Consider the following 18,297-nt stretch of genomic DNA (forward strand, 5'->3'; position numbering starts at 1 on the left):
AATATGAGCAGGTGCAAATGACTTGTGATTTGCATAATTGTGTAGAAGAGAGAATTTCAACAGATGCAGATTTTCTCACACCTGCATGCCAAGCTCCATTAAGGCACCATCTGCACTATATATTTAGGGCAGTATCACCACTTTAAGCAGTCCTGGCTTCCCCCAAACAATTCGGGAACTGTAGTTTGTTGGGAGTGTTGAGAATTGCTAGTAGGCTCCTCACAATTCAGAGTTCTCTGGGGAGAGGGATTGATAGTTGAAATGACTAGATTAAGTGTCCTATCTAGAACTCCATCGATATCATTCAAACAAGTTCTGTTCTGCCTCCCAGGTATCTGGGATGCATTCTAAATAACTGCATTGAACTACGAAGCATCAAGTCCAATTTAGGCTGTAACCCTATACCTATGAGAAAGCCCCATGAACTCCTTGGGACTTCCTTTTGAGTAGAGGTTTACAGGGAGTCAATCTTGGGTTTTTTTTCCATTTAAATTTAGTTTATAGATTTGGAACAAGTGAAAGGTATGTGGCAGCCTCAGGGACCTTTCAAACATCACAAATACTTTATGACTTCTACCTTTCTCTTGGCATTGTTCAAAATTAGACACCGAGATGTATCATTGCATGCTTCTTGGCATTTTCCATCAATCATATATAATCTTAAAAAGGTTGCAAATTCTGCACATTCATAAAATCCCTGCTCTTTGTATATTGCATGGAGTCTAATTTTTTTTTATTAATCCAAATAAGAAGCTTCTATTTTGTTAAGAGTAACACAAACGCAAAGGGATGTGTGCCACTCAGCGTGGCAGCCCTCATGTATTTACAATCAGGATTGTGTGCGGGTTTCAAAGCCCCAGTTAAAAGCAACTCCAAATTAGTTCACAACCATGATCCAAAGAACTACTTCAGGTGAACCCAAGATCTTAATACTATGTATATTCCTTATTGGGCGGGGGGAGGGTTCTGTAATATTTTGCTAAATATTCCAAAAATGTATGCAAAGGAAACATGAACAGAGGGAAGCATTGCTAAGAATAATTATAGCTCTTCCTCTTTAATAAGCATTGATTTGTGCTATTTAGATTTAAATTTGAGCACTGAGCAAACCAAATTTTGCCTCCCTTGGTGGGCTTTCTTGCCTTTTTAAAAGCTGGAAAAAATGGAAGTGATGATGAAGAAAGGTAATCAGTGACCCGGAGTGTAAAGAAATACATGTGGTGAGTTCCAGAGCCCCATGCACAGAGGCTTCCCATTCTTAGGCATGAAAGAAAATTATCCGCCTGCTCTGTGGGATATGGGAAGCACTCAATGTGCACAGTGAGCGTTTCTTCTCGTAGGCAAGAGAGAGAAAGCGCCCCTGCAGGCAATCATTCCAAGTCACTTGTTGACTCACATGTGGAGACTTTGCAACCTGAGTTATGAATTCATACCACCAGAGCAGCTGCTCTGATTGTCGCCTCATTCCACTGCCAGGAGTGAGTTGCCAGCTCCACTTTCTCATTCCATTCTCTGCTCTGTCCTTCTCTTCTTGATATATTTTAGGTTGCTGATAAGCACATCACTGTGTATGTTGTTGTTGTTGTTGTTGTTCAATCGTTCAGTCGTGTCCAACTCTTTGTGACCCCATGGACCAGAGCACACCAGGCACGCCTATCCTTCACTGCCTCTCGCAGTTTGGCCAAACTCATGTTAGTAGCTTCGAGAACACTGTCCAACCATCTCATCCTCTGTCGTCCCCTTCTCCTTGTGCCCTCCATCTTTCCCAACATCAGGGTGTTTTCCAGGGAGTCTTCCCTTCTCATGAGGTGGCCAAAGTATTGGAGCCTCAACTTCAGGATCTGTCCTTCTAGTGAGCACTCAGGGCAGATTTCTTTAAGAATGGAAAGGTTAGATCTTCTTGCAGTCCATGGGACTCTCAAGAGTCTCCTCCAGCACCATAATTCAAAAGCATCAATTCTTCAGCGATCAGCCTTCTTTATGGTCCAGCTCTCACTTCCATACATTACTACTGGGAAAACCATAGCTTTAACTATACGGACCTTTGTCGGCAGGGTGATGTCTTTGCTTTTAAATACAAGGACACAAATCATGCAACTAAAAACATGTATCAATAAATGTAACCTGTTTCTAAATTACATACGGCATTTGCACCATTCTCCAGTATTCCTTTAAGCGATCTTTTAAGAGCCATTGGTTTCAGCAGAACGCACTTCCAAGTCACATATGCTTGACAATGGAAACTTGCTTCAGAATTCATAGGAGAATTCCCATGAAAGAAAATTTGATTCTTAGCCCACAGGATCCTCCTACAGGTCACCCCCAATTCTCCCTTTTGACTCGAGAGCTGAAGACTCTACCTTAGTGAGGGTGCAGCAGATCTGTCTCCAGCCCAATAGGCTACTGCAGGAGGAAAAGGAAGGATATAGAGCTTCAAAAGATTGCCGGGGTGTGGAGAAAGAAGAGGGAAACCAGTAAGGGAAGACAGATGTCAGGGGAGCAGGCGGCTGCAGTTTTTCTGTTCTCTTCCAGCTGCCATCACCTCACCTTCTCCAGCAAGAGATCATAACTGAGCTCTGCTGGCTACCTCTGCCTGAACAGGCTAGTGAGGAGGAATGCCTTTCAAATTAGCCATCTTGCTTCTTGGCGAGTGCTGACATTAGAAGAACCATACTAGATCAGATGAAAGCACTGTCTGTTCCAGTACTGTGTTCTCACAGGGCCAACCAGATGTCTGTGGGAAGCCCACAAGCAAATACCGGTACTGTGATAAGAACCTGTTTGCTCATGTGTGCCTCACCGTCACTTCCTTGAGGAGCCTGTCCCTTTGGGAAATTCTGCAATTCTAGATCTCACCCACACTTTGGCTACATAGGGCAAGGTTGCAGATTTGATCTTCTGCATTGCAGAGGGTTGGACTAGATGATCCTCAGGGTCCCTTCCAACTCTATATATTCCTAAAATAAAAGTATAGGGCACAATCCCACTAAAGTTAACAACTTTTTATCTCTGTTGATTTTAAGGAGTGTTAAACACCAGATCTCTCTCACTAAACTCTCTGATTTTACTTGTAAGCCACTTGGAGACGTGTTTGGTCTTTGTTTTGTTTTTAATCAAGTGGCTTATAAATCTTTTAATTAAACAAATGGGTTTGAAAATGCCTCAGCTTTGGCTAAATTGTAGCTCATAATAAAAATTTTGGGTTGGTAAGATTCTAAACTTGAAAATACTTTGAAAAGTGCTCTATTTTATATGATGCTCCAGGTGTTTGACATTTTTGGACCTTAATTACAATATGTGAAGGTCAAAACTTCACCCTAGTGCAATAAAATATGAATTGTAATAAAGAAATTATTCCAGGGGATATAAAAGTATGTTCATCACTCGTTTAATGGTAACTTCACAGCTCCTCTATAATTTCTCAGATGAAGGATTAGAATTTAAAATTAGCTTAAAGGTATTTGAGGCAAAGAATCCCTAAGCTTTTTCAGACACTCTAGAAATTTGGGAAATGAAATGCCCTTAACGTTAATTTTTTATGGGTGAGAAGTTAAGAACTGTCTTTTGTTAGGCGTTTAATACTTGCTTAACCTTACAAATAATTTATTTCAAAACCAAAAGGTAAGTAACTCATGCACGCTGAATTATTTCCCCACTTTCTTGTTCCTATGAATCCTAATAAAAAAGTCTTCAAAAATATTGCCAGCAGAACAAAAAAACAGTGCAGGGGAATCAATACATTTCTGTGCAAAATGCTGGCAGGTATAAGTTACTGGGTGGCTCAAATAAAAGTTTTGGGGCTAGTTCACAAATACAGCTAAGTTATTTATTAAAGCTTTTACAAACTAGTTTTTGGGGCAGTTGCCCCCACAAGGCATTGTACAAAGTGATGTCAAAATAAGCATAACAAATATACAAACTGCCAAGTTAAAATCCACATTACAACCCCTTAAAATAAGCAGCAAAACTTCATCAGGACATATTGATTAATAAAAGGCAGATGGAAATAAACACGCCTGAAAGAAATCATTAGGAACAAGGCCACATGTAGTGGTTTGGAGGGTGGGGCATTCCATAAGTATAGACCTTGTTCCAATACCCATCAACCTAGCAATCCTCGTTGATAAACCAGAGAGCAATATTTGTGCTGTTATGGTCTACTGGAGACCCAGGTTCAAACTCCCACTGAGCTATGAAGTTCACTAGGTGAATTTGGACTAGTCACTACTATTTCCCAGGGCTGCTCTGAGATAAAATGGATATAAGGGACAACATATACAGTACTCTCCCCACCCCTTAGAAAAAAATGTGTGTCCTCCTTGAAGAAAAGCTAACCTAATATAAATAGTTACAGGTAGGTAGCCGTGTTGGTCTGCCATAGTCAAAACAAAATAAAAATAAAAATAAATTCCTTCCAGTAGCACCTTAGAGACCAACTAAGTTTGTTGTTAGTATGAGCTTTCGTGTGTATCTGAAGAAGTATCTGAAGTATCTGAACAAGTATCTTAAGAAGTGTGCATGCACACGAAAGCTCATACTAAGAACAAACTTAGTTGGTCTCTAAGGTGCTACTGGAATGAATTTTTTTTTATTTTTATTTTGTTTTGACTAATATAAATAATAAATAAATATCATTTGATGTTCCAGTCATTCTACAATACACATGCATGTGCAAAAGCCAAATTTCTGTCCATCAGCCTAAAAATATTAGAAAGTATTGGATTACAAAACTTGAGAAATATTATTATTAATTAACAATTGACATAATTATAACTGGCCACATTTAATAAGTATTATGGGAATGCCCATTTTTGAATGTGTACAAATGAAGCTTTATGCAAATGTGGACAGGACCCAATTCTGTTGTTGGCATCTGTCTCTCTCAGGAGACAAAGGAATAGTGCGCCTTTGAGGTTAAAGTCAAACTGCTGGAGAGCTACAGTGACTGAGATTTGTGGTGGCTTTTAGTGCCTGGAGACAGACAGTCACGTCGTATATCCACAGCAGTGACCAGAGAAGGAAAGACCGCTGGGAGGAGCACAGAGAAAATAAATGCCATGGTGTATCTGCAGCAGCACAACCGGATGCCTTCATCTGCCCCAGCTGCAACAAAACATGTCTCTCCTGTATTGGTCTCTACAGCCAGGCAACACATGTGATCAGCCTCCTCCATTTGAGGAGCTATATCATATTTAATGTGTTCTTTGAAGGCTTTTGTTTCCTTTAATATTGTTGTCCCTCATACCAAAAGTTTGTTACTTGAAGACCACTTTGCGAAAAATGAAAACAAGATGGCAGTGTGATGTTTGTTTAGCATGTGAGAAAAGCAAGATACATATGATATACAGCATTATAACATTTATAACATTTTAATCTTCTGCCTTATTGAAACAGAATGGTGTTTTCTTCTTTCTTTTTGCAGCTCCAACAGAAGCTCCCTTGTATCCCCTTTTAGGTATGTCGGCAGAGTTCCTATTGCTTTTTCCAGTTGCCATGCTATGTTATTATATTTGGATTTTTTTGCTTTGCTATAATGCAAAGCAGTCGTGAAACTGCAGCTTTGAAAGTGTTCAGATATAAATCAGACTTGAATGAGAAATGAATATACTTAGTTCTAGTCTGCCCTCCCATTGCCATTTGCTTATTAGATTTCAAATTGCTGCATCCTAAATATATAATATCTCAAATCTCTTGTCCTCAGGTGCACAGAACAAGCTCGGAGAAAGCAGCAAGGGAGATGTTACTGTATTTCTAGATTAATCCCAGATTAGACTGAAAATCATAACTGAATCTTTTCCAGCTCATTTTGGATCCCCTAAATGCTTAGTAAAATAGCTGACAGATGAACCTAACAGATGTCTCTCTGTCTCTTATAAATATGTTTGAGCTCATTTGTTTATTACATTAGCCTTTTGCAGACATTAGTATTCTGTCTCTGGCGGGGTGTGTGTGTCAGTTGGCTCCACCCCCGAGCATGTCAGATGTTCTCATATTAGATGTCACATCTACATAGGGTCTGGGCATGTGGGGCTAAAATATGTGATCTGCATGCTTCATTTTTGCAAGATACACACATTGGGTCTGACTCCTATATGAACACTGACACCCAAGGCAAGGATGTTGGATAAACAATGCATCAGTGCCAGCAGGGGCAATCACAACCCCTCTCCTTTTCAAATAATATATAAATTTCTTTGACCACTATAGATGTTAATATATGTGAAGAGTCCATGAGTATCGGAAACATAAAACAGGTATCAAGCAATTTGATAAATTCCTTCACCAGTAGTTTAAAACTTGAGGAAATTAGCGGTTGGACCAGTGTTTCCCAAACTTGGGTCCCCAGCTGTTTTTGAACTACAATTCCCATCATCCCTGACCACTGGCCCTGCTAGCTAGGGATGATGGGAACTGTAGTCCAAAAACTGCTGGAGAACCAAGTTTGGGAAATACTGGGTTGGACCCTGGCTCACAAGGTAGGAGGGAGATGGGTGGAGAACATGAGAATGAAGCCACTATGAGCTAATTGGTCCTGAATTGTTTTTTTAAAAAACAAGTGGAGGCCTTTGACATTATTTATATCAGGCATAGGCAAACTGGGCCCTCCAGATGTTTTGGGACTACATCTCCCATCATCCCTAGCTAACAGGACCAGTGGTCAGGGATGATGGGAATTGTAGTCCCAAATATCTGGAAGGACAAGTTTGCCTATGCCTGATTTATATTCTGTGGGATATGTATTCCAAATGTGACAGAAGTAGGAGAAGTAGGAACATAGGAAACTGCCTTAGACTAAGTCATGTGATTGGTTATGCTAGCTCAGCATACCTTCAATGATTGGCCATTGCTCTCCAGGGTTTCAGACAGAAGTTTTTCCTAGGTGTACCTAGAGCTGCCAAGGACTGAAGCTTAGACATTTTGCATGAAAATTGTGGTCCCTACCACTGTATAAGAAGATCCAAAAATTTAAAGTGAAAGCAGGACATTTAGGGTGTCCTTCAACCAAATCATATTTTCAGAAAGACCAGCGAGAAAGAGATTTCATTTGTTCATTTGATTATCAAACTATGCTGGGAAATCTTTTCTGTGTTTTATTTTCAGCTGAAATGCACAGCGAAAGCATAATATTACGAGATGACTTTGATTCTTATCAGCTACAAGGACTGAATCCTGCTATGTGGTAGGTTTTGCTTCATTTTTACATTTTTCTTGAAGAGCCACATATAGTATCATCTTTTCCCCCCACCCTATTTTTATTGTGACAACAGCCAACCCCCTTCCCCCAGCCCTCATGGTGGGAAGTAAAAGGGCAGCATACTCAGGCCATGGATTTGATTAATTGTATTTCTGAGCTGCTTTCCATTCAAGTGATTCTCAAAAAGGCTTAAAAAAATAAGTATCAATAGCAGTAAACATAACAGAACATCATAGCTATGACACAAAACACCACAGTTACAATGCCTGGGCCAATAAAACTAATACATTATCATTAATAATTCAACAATAAAACAATTATAGGCAATTATAGTCTATAAAGCTACACTAACGAAACAGCAGCTAAAAACTAGTCTAAACATTATTATGTTCACCAGCACCTCATCCTATATACTACCTTGGTAATAATTTACTCCGCTTCGGCTATTAAAAGAAACACCCAGCATGCAAGTGAATTCTGATTCAATAAAAAAGACAAACAGAACTGTCGGTTCCCCTCTGTCTCAAAAGACTGTTAGACCCCCAGTTACAGGTAGGTAGCCGTGTTGGTCTGCCATAGTCAAAACAAAATAAAATAAAAAATTCCTTCCAGTAGCACCTTAGAGACCAACTAAATATGTTCTTGGTATGAGCTTTCGTGTGCATGCACACTTCTTCAGATACACTGAAACGGAAGTCACCAGACCCTTATATAGAGAGAGGGGGTGGGGAGGGGTATTACTCAGAAGGGTGGTGGGAATGGGTGATCAGCTGATAGGTGTGGAAAACCTGTTGACGACTCTTAACGACTGAAATTGGTCTTACAGGGAAAGGCAAGGGGTGAGATGGCTAAAGATAGCTTTGTCGTGTATAATGAGATAAGAATCCAATGTCACTATTAAGACCAGGTTTCTCCATGGTTTTAAGTTTGGTGATTAGTTGCAATTCAGCCACTTCTCTTTCCAGTCTATTTATGAAATTCCTTTGTATTAAGACAGCTACTTTGAGATCTTTTATAGAATGTCCTGGGAGATTGAAGTGTTCTCCTACTGGTTTCTCTATCTTGTGATTCCTGATATCAGATTATGTCTATTTATCCTTTGGCGTAGGGTTTGGCCTGTTTGTCCAATATAGAGAGCTGAAGGGCACTGTTGGCATTTGATTGCATACACAATGTTGGAAGATGAGCAATTAGATAGTCCTGAGATGGTATGTTAGTCTCATCTGCTCAATCTGCTGGAACATGTCTGACCTAGGGTTTGAGACTCAATCGCTGCCCTCACCTGGTTTAGCCAGCCAGTCGAAGCTGTTTCCCAGGATGTGGCCACTGTCACATGCTGGCAGCTGCTAAGAGCCACAGGTGAGTGCTGAGTGCAGGGTGGAAGACCAAAGGTGGATGAACTACTGCAGAAGAAGCATGAAATTCCCCCACACACCAGGCACACCATACACCCCATAAACAGAACGATACTATAGCAAACTCATAGATGTGTGTTTGTGCAAAGCAGTCCAACTTCCACCCAGGCTGTCGTCCCCCAAACTCAAGCTTTCACCAAGAGATTTGAATAAACTCCGCACAACTTCCCTCGGGAATCCTCGCTCTCACTGGAGAGCACCACTTTTCAGCTCCCATAAAAGGTAGCAATACAGACAAACAGAAGTATGAGATGTTCAGCAGTTGGTAGCAGATACACCCTAACACTCTTCCCAGTTCTTCCGCTCTAGGAGAGCTGCAAGAGAATCGGGTGAGTGGATGGTCTCAGTTACCTCTCCCCCATCCCCACGCTCATACTGCTTGGTTTGACAGTCAATGTCTTATCCTTCTCATGCTCCATTAGCATCTTCTCTGCCATAGTCTCCTTTCTTCAGCTGCTCACACTTGGATGAGAGCCTTTGTGCTATCAACATTTGTGGATTATAATGCAAGGCTGCAATCCTGCACAGTTCCAGGAAGACAATTACCATCGATTTAACTGGAACGCATGCATCTGTAATTTCACAGAATAACATCCTCACACCTTAGCACAAATTCTACATAATACTCCTTTAGAGTTGTCACAAGTGCACACTGTGAGTTGCACAGGTCATGTCACGTTGATGTTCAACCTGAAATTCAGCCAGTCGTATCAGATGTGTTATTTCTACCTAAGGTGGTTTATTGGCATCTTACAGGCCTGTAATACCTTCAGGGACTCCTTTCGTCTGGATGGTTTTTCTGTCACACAAGGAGTAGCATGCTCTCTCTTAAAGTAATAAATGCAGTGAAACAGTTGTTGCAAAACTAGCCTCTGGGTCTCTTTAGGTTACTCACACCGAGAAAATCTGAAGCATCTCTTGTGGGGAGTCTTTTCTGTCTTTATCAGTGCCGAAAGAGGCATTTTAAGATGGCATCTATATGTACATTGACTGGTGAAGTTCAGATTGCAGCCAACTCTGTGTTTGCTGCTATATTCAGCTTGCTCTCAAGGGGCTTAGTGTTGTTTGCAAGATGTAGTATACCCACCAACAGAGGAACTTTTAGAAAGAGGACCCTTGAAACAACCCCATACTTTCTTGGTGACTTCCCCAGACTTTGGAACTCCCTCTCTAGAGAAGTCAGACCATGGGTAGGCAAACTAAAGCCCGGGGGCCGGATCCGGCCCAATCACCTTCTAAATCCAGCCTGTGGAAGGTCTGGAAATCAGGGTGTTTTTACATGAGTAGAATGTGCCCTTTTATTTAAAATGCATGTCTGGGTTATTTGTGGGGCCTGCCTGGTGTTTTTACATGAGTATAATGTGTGCTTTTATTTAAAATGCATCTATGGGATATTTGTGGGGCATAGGAATTTGTTCATATATTTTTTTCAAAATATAGTCCGGCCCCCCCACAAGGTCTGAAGGACAGTGGACTGGCCCCCTGCTGAAAATGTTTGCTGACTCCTGAGTTAGACTGACTCACTCCTTGTTGTCCTTCCTCTGGCAACTGTTCCAACAGGCTTTTGGGAGCTGACTGCTTTTAATGAAATGGCTGGTGCCGTGCTTTTTTTATTGTAATTATTTGTATGGTTTTAATAGATTTTTTAATGTGTCTGTAGATATATATATCCCATCCCAGGACTTAAGTCACCCAAAGCCTCCTTAGATGAAAAACTCCAACCTAGAGTCTTTTTGGGGCCGCATCCCTCAACCAGAGCCACTACCCTCACACTCACAGACCCTCCATCTGGCAAAGACAACCACATACCTGGTTGTACATAAGTGGTGATGGAATGCAAGGGTTTTTATTACCCTTGTTCATTCCACAGTGGACCAGGGAGGACTCAGCTGGGCTGCAGACCTTGTGGGAGCAAGTTGTCCGTTTGGGGCTGTCCAATGTTCTGCTGCTGATCTTATCTACTAATAATTAATGGCACCCAACCCCACCCTCCTTTCTGCACTTGGTACTGCCTCCTCTGCCCAATCAGTTTCTTACCAGGCAGGTGGATTGCCCGAAGTCCTGTGCATAATATGTTTGAGCTCTAATGGGCTTTTCCAATCCTTTCTTCTTGAAATCTTGTATGACATGATTTGTTCATATCCTCAAAGCTTGGGGATTTATATTTCAAATTTAGATTGGCTTAGCTTTGTTTTTTGGAGAGTGGGTTCTTCCTGTTGCTGTATATTTGTTCAGAATATTATGTTCTTGGACCTCAAAGAAAATGCTTGCATTCAAGGCTTCAGAGAACTTGGTTTTGGAAATGGACTGTTGTGCTTCGAATCCTATCATATATCTACATCAGGTCGAGAACATTTTAGCAATCTCTCATTTTCTTTTCTGTTTTGAAGTGATCCAACTTCCTAAGTTTCAACTTTTGTTTTAATGTGCCTATGAATCTGCACATTTACATCTGCTTAGTCACTTAAGGGCTTGTATCCAAGTCGTAAGGGTTGTATCCAATGCTAGTCTCACCTAGAGCAGACTCATTAAAATTAATAGTCATGGCTAACTTTAGTCCATTAATTTCAGTGTGTATACTCTGAGTATAACTTAGATACAAGCTTTAAAGTCCACCCCTCCCTCCGCAAAATATGTCATGCTGCTAGTAACTGGATATGTTTGTTTTATGCCATGAAATTAAGCACTTTCAAAAGGAAAGCCTAATTGGGGTGGCAGTACGCTATTTGATTCTTGGGAGTAAGCTCCATTGAATTCAAGGGTCTTACTTCTGAGTGGACATGCATAGACTTGAGCTGCAAATAACTCTTTAGTAACGTCAAGCACACACACAAAAATAATTGAAGCAATTTCTGTATTTGAGACGAAGAATATCTGAGGTGAGCAGCAAAGGCAATTAAGAAAATTGATTACAAACACATTTTCTGTCAAAACTGCAGATAGTGTCAAGAGGATATGAACCTGGTTGCTGGAAGTTCTCTTTCTTTTCATTTGATCCCCTAATGGTGCTACTAATATTTTACTGGCATTACTTCTTCAACTTTTTATTTTTTAAGTGTGTGTGTGTGTGTGTGACCAGCTGTAAGCCATTTAATTTTCGAAGCAATACATTTCAAAGTCGACATGAAGGCTTGGAATCAGGATTTGCTCAAAGCTGTTCATGATTTTATAAAGAAAATAATCCTAAAGGAGATGAAAGATGATAAAAAGAGATGTTCCAGCTAGCCAGAGCTCTTCACAGTATTTCCTAAACCAGATTATAGAGGAGAAGTAGCTGAGCAGCAAAGCCACTTGATATGCATAGAGTTTGAGAAATTAAAAGGAGGGGAAAGGCCTAATAAGGTCATCCAGATTAACCTGTAGCTGGTGCATGCATCCCCTGTTCTGTATTTACAGAGAATGCAGCCTAAGCACACATTTGTATACTAGCTTGCATTTTAAGCTCAGTTTTGGGGAAAGGAAGAGTTAAGATTGAGAGAATTAAATTGATGGTGGCAGTCAAGCTTAAAAGGGGTATCAGGCTAGCTGCCATCGAGCAAGTATCAGGAAAAAAAATAGCTACTTGTACGAGATTAGCAAGAATCAGTATTAAATCTTTTAAGTTTCCCCCCCAGTGCAAACTTGATGATAGGGGTTGTCAAGTTTGGGTTGTCAGCCAGGTTGAATGTGGCACCCGTAGTTGTCCGTAACTCCCCTCTTGTCCTTTTCTTCCTTTGTGGAGTTGACAGTTGGGAAGACAAGACAGATGTAGAGCAGAGAAGGCATGATCTGAGGGGCCTGGTGAAGCAACCTTGCTGAAGCTAAGCTGGGTCTGGTTAGTGTCTGGATGGGGGGCTACCTGAGAACCCCGTGCATATCAGTTTGAATTCCATGACTGAAGGCAGGTGAGATATCAATGTAGCAATGTAAGAGTGAGCTCCGGTTTCACTTTGCCTGCTTAATCTCACCATCCTGGTTCAGATATCACAAAGAGGAAGGGGAAGAAAAGAAGCCAACTCACTTAGGCCGCCTTGTATTCTGCGACAGAAGAAAGGCGGGGTATAACTGTAAGAAAGAAAATAAATAAATAAATAACTTCCTCACTGCTTTTTTTTTTAATGCAACACATTCTCCCAAGCTGCTTTCACAGAGCATCTATTTAAAAGCTGACATACGAGGTTTTCAGCATTCTAGGTGAACCTTAGTACTGTATATGGGTAGCAGGGTATGTTCAGTGGGCAGGCCTATTCCAATTGTTAATTCCTCACAATGACAGAGTGCTGAGATTGGGATATAAATCATAGAATCATAGAGTTGGAAGAGACCACAAGGGCCATCCAGTCCAACCCCCTGCCAAATGACTCGGGGCACACTCCTAAAGTCCTCCCCATTTTCCTGTTCTGTTCTTTGAAAGAGATTGCAAACACATTTCCCTTAGGGTTTGAAACTACCAGGGCACCAGGCACATATTGCACCTAAAGATTAATCATTTGCGAGTGCCTCAAAAAACCAGGGTGCCATTTTTTGTGCCTGGTTGACACTCAAGGATTACTCAAATGTATGTGCTTTGAAGCCTCGAACAGAGGCATAGGAAGGTCAGGTGGTACCTGGTGTGGAAATTTTCTTGTCATTGATTTTTTTTTTTTGGCCTGCAAAAAATGTTTTACGTTATTTCATATTTTCTTACAAAGGAATAATAATAAACTTTTATTTATATCCCACCTTCCCCGGCCGAAGTCGCACTCAGGGCGGCTAACATCAGATACATAACATTGGTATAAAAAAATCAAACAATAATTAAATTACCTCCTAAAAACATGTCTAAATTAAATTAAAGTCTAATTAGATGGCTTTCTGCAGGGTTAGGGTTGGGAACAGTAAGTGCTGAATTGAAATTTCAGCCTTCACGACATAGGAAAACAGCCAAATAAACAGGTATTTTCATGGAGGAGGGTCAAGATATTAACTGATATGCATGAAATTTCATATATAGCTATATAATCCCTAATGTAGTAAGATAAGACCTTTGGAGCAGACATTTTCCAAAAAAAAGTTTTTTATGAACCACCCTAGTAGGGCAGTAATTGTTCCTTGATAATTTGTCACCCCCCTCCATGATGGAAAATGGGGCGGACCGCCACCCGCCCCCTTCCTACGCCCCTGGCCTCAAAGTCTATGTTAAGGATAGACAATATGTGAAGGGGTTTAACAATAAAGAGAAGAGTGTTTTGAAAACTGAAGTATGGTACCAATATTTTTATTGTAAGCACCAAATTAAACATGTGTTAACAATTTCTGATAAAAATGTGATATTAGCAATGTGTCACTTATGTGAATGGCATATTAGTTAATGCTTATCAAAATAATAAATAAAAAGTTTTGACAACCCCTCCCCCCAATGGCGACTAGACATTCTGTTTAGACGGCCACAACCCAGGTCCCAGTAGCCATTTGGCTCCTAGCTTTTCTATCCCAATTTCTAACACTGATTTCCCTATTGCATGCATGAAGAGTTCCCTCTTCCCCCACAGAAGTCATTATACTTAAAGGGAGTCAAAACAATATACTACATTAATAGTTTACCATTTTCAAGGAAAAACACAACCCAGTCATCAAGTATTCTGCATTAGGACTCCTCAGGCTATAGGGATTGTGAAATAGACAGCCCTAACCATTTTGCTGACCTAACAACCAGCAATTATTGTCAAAAGGTTATCTTGGAGGATAAGGACCCCAGCAACTAATTCATAGAATACAGAGCTAACTTCTTGTGATTTAACAAGTGCTTAACCCCCCCCCCTGCCTTCCTAAATGGAGCATTTTTTACATAACATTTGGATTAAGGAAAGCACATTTCCTTAACGGGCAGTCATTTTAATAACAGCACATCTACAATCTCATGTTCATGGGCAGCCTTTTGGCAGCCTAGCCTTCTATTGAGTCCATCTGTTGCAATGGCATCATGCCTGTTTATGAATTGATTAAGCCTTTTGTAGTACTTCAGGTGCCTAGCAAATATTTCAGCAAGGGACTGTTGCATTAAAAAAAAAAAGTCTGGCATTAGATGTTCTTGCTAGGTACTTTTTAGGAAATCAAGAATGTCCACCAGTTTGAATTCTCAGTTCAGTAGAAATATATACTGTACAGTGGTACCTCAGGTTACAGAAGCTTCAGGTTACAGATGCTTCAGGTTACATAAATAGTACATCGGGTTAAGAACTTTGCTTCAGGATGAGAACAGAAATCGTGGCGCAGCGGCAGCGACAGGCCCCATTAGCTAAAGTGGTACCTCAGGTTAAGAACAGTTTCAGGTTAAGAACGGACCTCCAGAATAAATTAAGTTCTTAACCCGAGGTACCACTGTATAACAAAACGTTGGCAGGACGTTCTTGTAAATAAGAAAGAAAACAAAAGCCAATCGGTTAGCTACACCCTCACTTGCCACTGTTTTGGATTATTGTCATCAAGTTAATCCTTTCATTGCACCCACTCCCCTGGTGGATACACCAGCTAAAAAGTGAAGAAATACGTCATGGAGAAGAGGAGTCCTATCATGTAGGTCTTTGGGAAACGATCTGCAAATAACCAAAAATATTTCTAAAAACTCTCAAGTCTATCAATGTGACAGCAGCCTTATAACAGCAGTCTGTGCAGAAACCTAAGTACATTGTTGCATGTGTTACTGTTGAGCCAAAGGTGTGTTTTCTGTTCATCCTTAGGCAAGATTCATTAGCCAAAAGGAAAGGCTGCCAAGTACCCAACAAGATTTGTAATGCTTTGCTGCTTGGTACAGATGGAAAAGGCTTGCATGCCCATTACTTATGTAAACAAGAAGTACACATAGCTGGGTATATTTGTGCTGGGATCACATTGATCAATTCAAGACTAGACTTTAATTATCAAAACACAAATCAGAATCTACGGAATACAAACATGAGGGAAGAAGCTGGAAGGGAAGACTGGAGGAGAAGCTGGGGCATGAGAGCACATAACCTGCCTTATGACACCACATGTGTCCAAGGGATGTCCCATAATAAGGCAGATGTTATACATTTAGTTTGTGATGGGCATTAACAGGTGGTGGGACTCAAGCACAGCTCCCTGCAATGTGTACGTGTACACACAGAGATGCTTTACAAGGTGAACTGATTGTTGACATTGCTTTTGGGGTGGGGGGTGGGGTCAGTCTGGGTCCCCTTCCAGAACCCGCAATCCTGTATCTATGAAAGTAGAATGTAGAAGAGAAAGCAGCCAAACCAGTTCCTTTGTCAATATAATAGTTTTGGCTGGCTAGTTAAGTGCCACAATTTAGCTTAACCAAAGAAGTTGCTCTGTGCCATAGAACATATGGGTGGGCCATATGTAGGAGAACAGTATGTAAAGTTGGATGTGTGAGAGTAGGGAGCTGAAAGGTGGAGGCTGGAGGCTTAAGACACAGGGACAGGTCTTGCTCTGTGCTTGGCTTTGGGGCTGTCCTGGAAAACTAAAGGGGGAGCAAGGGAGTGTTAATGCTTACATCTTACATTCACGGCGCTGTGTGTGTGTGTGCGTGTGTGCGTGTGTGTGTGTGTGCGTATCTCCTAAAGCCATCACAATCTCTGCTTACCCTCACTCCAAGGAAAGGGAACCCTTGGTAAAACCAGAACCCCAGGAGTCTCTCACAACTCAGAGATTGGGTTGGTGTGGTAACAATATGTGTACCTCCCTTCTGCGTTACAGAGAATGCTGCAAATGCATACTGTGTCATTGCTAATCTGTAAGTGCAAAGCAGTTGTTACTGTGTGGGGTTTCTAAATAGGTCCATGCTACATAAGTGTTCAGGACACGGGTGGTGCTGTGGTCTAAACCACTTAGCCTAGGGCTTGCCGATTGGAAGGTTGGCGGTTTGAATCCCCGCGACGGTATGAGCCCCCGTTGCTCGGTCCCAGTTCCTGACAACCTAGCAATTCAAAAGCACGTGAAAATGCAAGTAGATAAATAGGTACCACTCCAGTGGGAAGGTAAACAGCGTTTCCGTGCGCTGCTCTGATTTCGCCAGAAGCAGCTTAGTCATGCTGGCCACATGACCCGGAAAAACTGTCTGCGGACAAACGTTGGCTCCCTCGGCCAGTACAGTAAAGCGAGATGAGCGCCACAATCCCAGAGTCGTTTGCGAATGGACCTAACTGTCAGGGGTCCTTTACCTTTACCTTTTTTACATAGGTGTTCAACACTGCCCATCACACCTTTGGTGCAAAACAAATAGCAGAATTAGTCATTTGGTTTGAATAAAAAATACTATTTAAATCATTTAAATAGCCAAAATGATTACTCACAAACTGTTACTGGACTAAAGAAGTGATGCTGGGTTAATAATGGGACACTTTAGTCCTCTTGCCGTCAGCCCATGATGATGCCAAGACTCAATTAGCTGTTTTTCTCCTACTTACATATACTGTGCTTAGAAATAAAATCTGTTTCAAAATTATCCTTACTGTAATACCACACAGTAGTGCTTGCAATATTATATTTGTTATATTTGAAAACTAAAACATGACTGTAGTTGGGGGGGGTACCCCATTCACTTGTTTTAAAAATTTTGAATTAACATGAGGATGTTTTGTTGGTGGGGAAAGTGCTTCAAGATTAAATGGAGCGTCTTATAGGCAAGCCAAATAACAATTCTGCTTTGGATGGTAATTTGTTCATTAACTTGGGTTTGGGGACTCCTAAACAGACCTTTCCTTCCCAAAGTCAGAATTTTCAAGCCGCTAATTTGCTTTTCAGCATTTTCAACTTGACTGTGTTCTGTTTTCCTGCAGGTTTGAATGTAGTAATTGTGAGGTTGGAGACCAATGTGGTGTAATTATGCATGGCAGCGCTGTCACTTTCTGTGAGCCATATGGGCCAAGAGAATTGGTAAGTGGCTGTTTGCGAAATTGACTGATTTGTGGAATTTCAAGTTTTCAATTCAGAACCTGTCAGTTTTCTTTGCATGTCACCGTCAACGTTACAGTTGGGGGGGGCATTCTGGCTTTTTTCCTTAGCCCCCATTGTTTACTTCTACTTCTCCCCAATGGAATGTACATTGCATTCCAATATACCCTTTCAGATTTATACCTTTATGCCTTACATCACAATCCTAACCATGTCTACTCAGAAGTAAGTCTTGTTGAATTCAATAAGTTTTATTCCCAGAAATGCAACCTTAAGTTTTCAGTCTTAAGCAGCATTGGTGTGTTCGTTGCTTTGTTTCAGCATTCAAGCCAAGACAGACTTGCAAAGTGGAATTAATCATCTAAGGTGCTGGCAGCATCGCAGAATGAGCCATACAATGGCAGAATATAATGCTCTAAAGAGGAAGTACATATTAGAGGATAAACGAGCACCAACATGGCTGCTGTTTTCATTGTGTGGGCATTCAAAAATGGAGATACGAACTGTGAAACTTTCTCATTTGAAGTTGCTAACTCCATTAACTATGCAGAATTTAAAATATTTTTTTTTTTTTTTTAAAAAAGCCTCAATAAAACCCCTAGCCAGCAAATTCTTTCTGGCACAATTGCACATGACTCTTGATAAATAATGCATATTCCATGTTAATAGGTGCAATGGATAACTTGAGACAGCGAGTCCTGTTTAAAAAAACTTTAAAAAATAATAATAATAAAGGTTGCACAACATCATTATTTGGATTGCCTAAAATAAAACATTGCTTCAAACCATATT

At 40.8% G+C, this 18,297-nt stretch overlaps 1 protein-coding gene across 2 annotated transcripts in view; it reads left to right on the plus strand.

Moving 5' to 3' along the window:
- The window catches only part of RELN (reelin), a 281,750-nt gene that overhangs the window by 110,179 nt on the left and 153,274 nt on the right, over positions 1-18,297 (plus strand). For both annotated transcript variants that reach the window (XM_033161628.1, XM_033161629.1), the window contains exons 5-7: positions 5,423-5,455; positions 7,102-7,180; positions 17,391-17,487. In XM_033161628.1, coding sequence (XP_033017519.1) covers positions 5,423-5,455; positions 7,102-7,180; positions 17,391-17,487 — 209 coding nt within the window. The remainder of the gene's footprint in view (positions 1-5,422; positions 5,456-7,101; positions 7,181-17,390; positions 17,488-18,297) is intronic.

Source organism: Lacerta agilis, chromosome 10 (genome assembly GCF_009819535.1).
Source record: "Lacerta agilis isolate rLacAgi1 chromosome 10, rLacAgi1.pri, whole genome shotgun sequence".
NCBI lineage: Eukaryota > Metazoa > Chordata > Lepidosauria > Squamata > Lacertidae > Lacerta > Lacerta agilis.